This window comes from Silene latifolia, unplaced genomic scaffold (assembly GCF_048544455.1).
Source record: "Silene latifolia isolate original U9 population unplaced genomic scaffold, ASM4854445v1 scaffold_286, whole genome shotgun sequence".
Taxonomy (NCBI): domain Eukaryota; kingdom Viridiplantae; phylum Streptophyta; class Magnoliopsida; order Caryophyllales; family Caryophyllaceae; genus Silene; species Silene latifolia.
The window spans coordinates 65,167-71,668 of NW_027413226.1; the positions used below are offsets into that span (position 1 = coordinate 65,167).

Below are 6,502 nucleotides of genomic sequence, written 5' to 3' on the forward strand. Positions count from 1 at the left end.
GTTTCAACAGTTCGACGGGAAGGGAAATCCAAAACAACACATCGCCCATTTCGTCGAGACATGCAACAATGCTGGAACTAATGGTGATCATCTAGTCAAGCAGTTCATACGTTCTCTTAAAGGAATTGTTTTTTATTGGTACACAGACTTGGACTCTGAGTCAATTGACGGTTGGGGTCGCATGGAAGACGAATTTCTTAACAGGTTCTACAGCACTCGGCGTATTGTCAGCATGAGTGAACTAACAAACGCGGCATAGTGGGAGGATGAACCTGTCGTCGAATACATCGATCGATGGCGTGCATTGAGTCTGCAATGCAAAGATCGCTTGAGTGAATCCTCAGCAGTGGAAATGTGCATCAACGGGATGATCTGGGATATTCTTTATATAATGAAAGGAATCAAGCCGAAAAGCTTTCCAGAATTGGCAACCCTCGCTCACGACATGGAAATTACAATCAAAGGGTGTGGCAAAGCTCGGTCCACCTCTTCTAAGATGCCAAGTGAAAAGAAGGAGTTCAGAAAGACAGATAAAGGCTTCAAGTCGATAGAAAAGGAGGCAATGGTCGTCAAAACTAGTGGCTCGCCCGTTAAAATCTCGGCAAAGCCTAAGTATGAAAAGAAGAAGGACTCATATGCTTATAATTAGCAGCGGGACAAACCCACATTAAAAGAGTTACAAGCTAAGAAGTACCCTTCCCAGACTCTGACTTAGCCGGAATGCTAGATGACCTTCTAGAGAAAAAGGTTATACAACTGCCAGAGTCCAAGAGACCTGATCAGGCTAACAAGACAAGTGATCTCAACTATTTTTGCTATCACAGACTGGTAAGTCATCCCCTTGAAAAGTGTATAACACTGAAAGAGAAAATTATGCAGCTCTCCAGAGACGGAAAGATTATCATTGACTTGGATGAAACAGTAACTACAAATCAAACTACTGCAGTATTGGAGCAGCATGAGGAACATGAAGAGCCAACGATGCATTGTGGGTGGGATGTATGCATGTTGCAATTCAGGAGCCTTGAACCTGTTGCTAAATGGTTTCAAGAGCCATCTTCATCGATATCCCGAAAAGCAGGATTAGGTCCTCAAGATAAGAAGAATGTAGATGATGATGACAAAGGGTGGACCTTAGTCACTCGCAAGAAGACAAAGAAACAAGTATAGCAAGCAGTCGAACATGTCCATCATCGACGAAAGCAATCAAAGAAGATGAAAGCCTGCATGTCTGATGGGGAGAAGAAGTCTGAAACAGTGGTCGAACCATATGTCTTGCCTATCAATATGCCTAAGCAAAAATCGTTGAGTCATATTTCTCTAGAGGAATTCCTTCCAAGAGATTTCTTGAACAATGTTACCGTATGTACCATTTCTGCAGTAGATCATGATGATAAAGAAAAAGTAAAGGAAAACGTGTGGGGTAATATCCGTATAAGACCCTTTAAATTTAGGACTATAACGTAAATTTAACATGTGAAATAAAAATACAACAATGAAACGATAAAGATAAAGAAAAGGAAAAGAGATTCCCTCCTAATAGTTGCACCCAAGATGAAATGCCCGGTACCATCACAACAATTGGAACCTTACCCTCAAAAGGAAAATGAAGTTATAAAGGCTCTCAACGCTCTTCTATTAAAACATCAACTAAAATATAGTTGGTGGAGTGATACAAATAAATATTTATATTCAATTTGCCGAAAGTATTAAATAAAATATCTCAACATCACATTTTGACTAAATATTATAATACTCCAAGGACTTGATAAACAAAAACTATCACGTCTCTCAAACGTATCCTATAGGTGTGAAAGATGATCACCGGAGATCTAGCAAGCCAACCGTTATTGATAAACGTGGATCAACCGATAATAATACCAAAAGTATGCCCTTTGATCCTTTTAGAGGTTTATAATTGTTAATTCAACAAGTGTATGTGCAATGACGTTATCCGCACTAATCGGAGGAAGCATGCAGATGATGCGGTACCATCACAACAATTGGAACCTTACCCTCAAAAGGAAAATGAAGTTATAAAGGCTCTCAACGCTCTTCTCGCAAATATGGGGTGGAGACAAATCTTTCACCTGCCGAAAGAGAAGCGTCAGATAATACTTCAAGGACTTGATAAACCAGAACTATTCGGCAAGATGAAAGATGTAGGAGAGCATGCAGAGCCGTCAACACAATGTGTCTCCTGCAATGCAGCCTTGACCTTTTCAGATGAAGATCTGCTTCTTGGTTCCAAGCCTCACAATGGGCCGCTATATGTGTCAGGCTACATTCGAGGACAAAAAGTCAACAGAATCTTAATAGATGGAGGCTCAGGAGTAAATCTCATGCCCAAAGCAACCATGAAAGAGCTAGGCAACACGGTTAATGAACTTTCCAGCAGTCGAACAGTTATTCACGGTTTCAACTTAAACGGAGAGCGGGCTATTGGCATGATTCGTGTAAACCTTAGCATGGGCGACTTGTCATCTGAAACACACTTCCATGTCATCAAGGCCAAGACATCATTCAAGTTATTATTAGGTCGACCATGGAAACATGAAAATGGGGTCGTTGCATCAACCCTTCATCAATGCTTGAAGTATTATCGCGGCGGTGAAAGGAAAATAAATGGAGACGCCAAGCCTTTCACTAAGGCTAACTCTTTCTTCGCTGACGTAAAGTTCTTTAAGGAAAATGGTACTTCTAGTGAGTTCATGCCAACTACTATTTCTTCAACTGGAAAAGGAGGTAAGCTGAAAGAGAATACCAAAGAAGATGTTGTTACAAGTCATGTTAAAGAAAATGATAAGCGAAATATAGACAACACTAGTGAAGTATCTAATCCCGTTACATCACCCAAGAAGCAAGAAATGCCACATAAGTCTACCTCGCCAGTATTGCGGTATATTCCCAAGTCTCGCCGCAAAGAAGGAGATAGTCCTTTTGCAGAATGTCTAACAAAGAGAGATCTTAAAGACAAAATTAAACCAAGTCCAATGATCAAGCAAGAATGGATGGCGAAAGTCACCACACCTTTTTCAAGTTCAAACCAAACAAAATTTCCGAGACCTCCTCCAGTTGGTTTCGTCTGTTCATCAAACCAATCATCAAGCGATCAAAATGTGGGAACATTTCATTCCAACGCATATAAGCTACTGGCAAATGCAGGTTACGACTTTACAAAACCAACTCCGCTTGGGAAAGTTGTAGAAGTTGAACCATATGGGCTTAACAAAACGCAACAGGAGTTGTTCAAGCAAGAAGGAAGCTTTATAGAGACTAAAGCGAGGCTTGGTTATAAGTCTCCCACACCCGTGAAGATCAGTGCTCGTAGGAACAAAACCTCTACATCTTCACAACATATCACAGTGGAAGAGGCTGAGAAGAATGAAGTAGAAGACATTAAAACACTATCAACATCTTCAGTATTCGACAGGATAAGTCTACCTCCACAGAGAGCCCGTCCTTCTGTATTCGACAGGCTAGGGAGACCGAGTTCTACAACAAATCGTCCTTCTGTCTTCGTTCGACTGGATAAACGAGGAGCAATTAAAGTTAAATCGTCAACCCCTCCGCCATGTACAAGAAAGAAAGGTGCATTAAGTGATCGTTTAGGTCTTCGTTCAAACACGGTCTTCACTCGTTTAGGAGCCTCCAATAATGATAGTGGTAAGACTCTTCTGTGCTCAACTTCCGTAGAAGAAAACGATGAAGAAGTAAGCATAAGTGATGACTTGAGAAGCGCAATACCCTCTCGCATGAAGCATTTGTAAGTGGTGGATATCATCCAGCATGAGCCACTAAAAGCACGAAGATGAGTATTATTTCTCACTGGTCTCTCCTCAAACAATGTTGAAGAGTCTAAACCTCCATCTTCACACTCCCGTGATGCAAAAGACTTGGAAATTGTGAATTCTTGTCATATCACTGCAGAAGAGATACCTGATGACAACGAAGAGGTAGAGGCTGACAAGGCACCTGAAACACTTGAAGACGAGGTAAAATCAACCGTAGATGATTTAAAAGAACTAAACCTAGGAACTGATAAAGATCCTCCTCCAATCTACGTCAGTGCTTTGTTGACTAAAGAGGAAGAAGAGGAATACTACAAATTATTGGTTGAATACAAGGACGTCTTCGCTTGGAGCTACAAGGAAATGCCTGGACTAAGCCCAAAAATTGCAGTTCATCGATTGGCAATCAGAAAAGGAATCAGTCCTAGAAAGCAATCACAACGTCGCTTTAGGACAGAGCTTATACCTGAAATTGAAAAAGAGGTTAACAAACTCATTGAGGCCGGATTTATCCGTGAAGTTAGATATCCTACCTAGATAGCCAACATTGCTCCAGTCAGAAATAAAAATGGGCAACTACGTGTATGCGTCGACTTCAGAGATCTTAATGATGCATGTCCAAAGGACGACTTCCCTTTGCCAGTTACAGAGTTGATGATCGATGCAACTAATGGCCACGAAGCACTCTCGTTCATGGATTGCACTGCTGGATATAATCAAATACAAATGGCACCTGAAGATCAAGAAGCAACGGCATTTCACACACCAAAAGGGATATTTTGCTACACAGTCATGCCGTTTGGACTTAAAAATGCCGGAGCCACATATCAGCGAGCAATGCAAAAGATATTTGATGACATGTTGCATAAAACGATAGAATGTTATATCGACGACGTGGTTGTCAAATCAAAGAAAAGAAAAGACCATGTTAAAGACCTTCAGACCATCTTTGAGAGACTTAGAAAATGTCAACTCAAGATGAATCAACTCAAGTGTGCGTTTGGTGTCACATCTGGGAAGTTCTTAGGGTTTGTAGTCAGACACAGAGGCATTGAAATTGACCAGACAAAAATAAAAGCTATCAACGAAATGCCGGAACCAAAGACGTTGAAGGAGCTGCGCGGGTTGCAGGGACGTTTGGCATACATTCAAAGGTTCATCTCTAACCTAGCAGGACGTTGTCAGCCGTTCAGTCATCTCATGAAAAAGGATGCTCCATTTCAGTGGGATGAAAAATGCAAACATGCTTTTGATAGCATAAAAAAGTACCTGGCTAGTGCACCAGTGTTGGGGGCACCGATTCCAGGAAAACTGCTCATTCTATACATCGCCGCACAAGAACGATCGCTGGGGCAATGTGTGCGCAAGAAATTGAAGACCGCAAGGAGAGAGCACTCTACTACTTGAATCGTACCTTGGTTGGAGCTGAATTAAATTACTCGCCCATAGAGAAGATATGTCTTGCTTTGGTGTTCGCCATCCAAAAGTTGAGGCACTACATGCAGGCGCATACCATACACGTGGTCTCAAAAGTTGATCCAATCAAGTACATACTCTCAAGACCAGTCTTATCTAGAAGACTTGCAAAATGGGAAGTGTTACTTAAACAATATGACTTAGTGTTTGTGTCTCAAAAAGCAGTAAAAAGTCAGGTTATTGCAGATTTCTTCGCTGATCATCCAGTCCCGACAAAGTGGGAACTTTCAGACGAACTACCAGGAGAAGAAATATTTTACGTGGACATTTTACCTCCATGGCAAATGTACTTCGACGGTGCTGCAAGGCGAGACGGAGCTGGAGCAGGAGTTGTTTTCATATCTCCCCAAAACCATGTAATGCCATACTCATTTACACTCACACAATTTTGCTCAAATAACGTGGCAGAATACCAAGCTTTGATATTAGGTCTTCAAATGGTAATTGAAATAGGCGTAAGAGACATGGATATTTACAGAGACTCAGAATTGGTGATCAGCCAAGTCCTCGATGAGTATGAGGTAAGAAAGGAAGACTTGATTCCCTACCATCGACAGGCATTGCAACTGCTTAATCAACTTGACTCCATCAATATTGGTCATGTAACGAGGAGTGCCAATAAGTTGGCTGACGCGCTTGCTAACCTTGCAGCCACTTTTGCACTGGGGGCAGAAGAATCTATGCAAGTACCAGTCTGCAATCGTTAGGCAATACCTTTGCTTGAAATAGTAGAAGATATAGATACAACATATATGATTTGCATCTACACGATTGATGAGGATGACTGGCGCCAACCTATCATCGATTTCTTGGACAACCAAAAATTACCTGATGATCCCAGGCACAAGGTAGAGGTACGCCGACGTGCTCCAAAATTTCTTCATTACAAAGGGACACTCTACAGACGCTCTTTCTTAGGACACTGGTTGAGGTGTCTAAATAAAGATGAAGCTACTGAAGTAATGCACGAAGCTCATTCTAGAATTTGTGGCGCTCACCAATCTGGACCTAAACTTTATGATCATGTAAAGAGAATGGGGTATTACTGGCCAACAATGGTTCAAGACTGCATGGATTTCGCGAAAAAGTGTCAACCCTGTCAGTTCTACGCAAACTTCATACATCAGCCACCAGAGCCATTACACCCGACTGTATCTTCATGGCCCTTTGAAGCTTGGGGACTTGATATTGTGGGACCTCTCACTCCAAAAGCCTCGAATGGACACGAGTATATT

General features: G+C 41.7%; 2 protein-coding genes across 2 annotated transcripts; both read left to right on the forward strand.

Moving 5' to 3' along the window:
• Nucleotides 1-1,215: 1,215 nt before the first annotated feature.
• On the forward strand, nucleotides 1,216-5,198 carry LOC141639153 (uncharacterized). Its single transcript, XM_074448332.1, has 4 exons — nucleotides 1,216-1,404; nucleotides 1,935-3,666; nucleotides 3,856-4,310; nucleotides 4,416-5,198. The coding sequence occupies exons 1-4, from the start codon at nucleotides 1,216-1,218 to the stop codon at nucleotides 5,196-5,198; spliced, it is 3,159 nt and encodes a 1,052-aa protein (XP_074304433.1).
• A 92-nt stretch (nucleotides 5,199-5,290) lies between these two features.
• LOC141639154 (uncharacterized) lies at nucleotides 5,291-5,974 on the forward strand. The gene has a single exon (XM_074448333.1). It carries the CDS (start codon nucleotides 5,291-5,293, stop codon nucleotides 5,972-5,974), a length of 684 nt encoding a protein of 227 aa, XP_074304434.1.
• The last annotated feature ends 528 nt before the right edge of the window (nucleotides 5,975-6,502 follow it).

Coding starts and splice junctions, on each gene's coding strand:
- LOC141639153 (XM_074448332.1), top strand. CDS start 1,216: ATGAAAGCCTGCATGTCTGATGGGGAGAAGAAGTCTGAAACAGTGGTC. Junction 1,405..1,934: donor ATCATGATGATAAAGAAAAA/GTAAAGGAAAAC, acceptor TAATTCAACAAG/TGTATGTGCAATGACGTTAT. Junction 3,667..3,855: donor AGCCTCCAATAATGATAGTG/GTAAGACTCTTC, acceptor ACAATGTTGAAG/AGTCTAAACCTCCATCTTCA.
- LOC141639154 (XM_074448333.1), top strand. CDS start 5,291: ATGCAGGCGCATACCATACACGTGGTCTCAAAAGTTGATCCAATCAAG.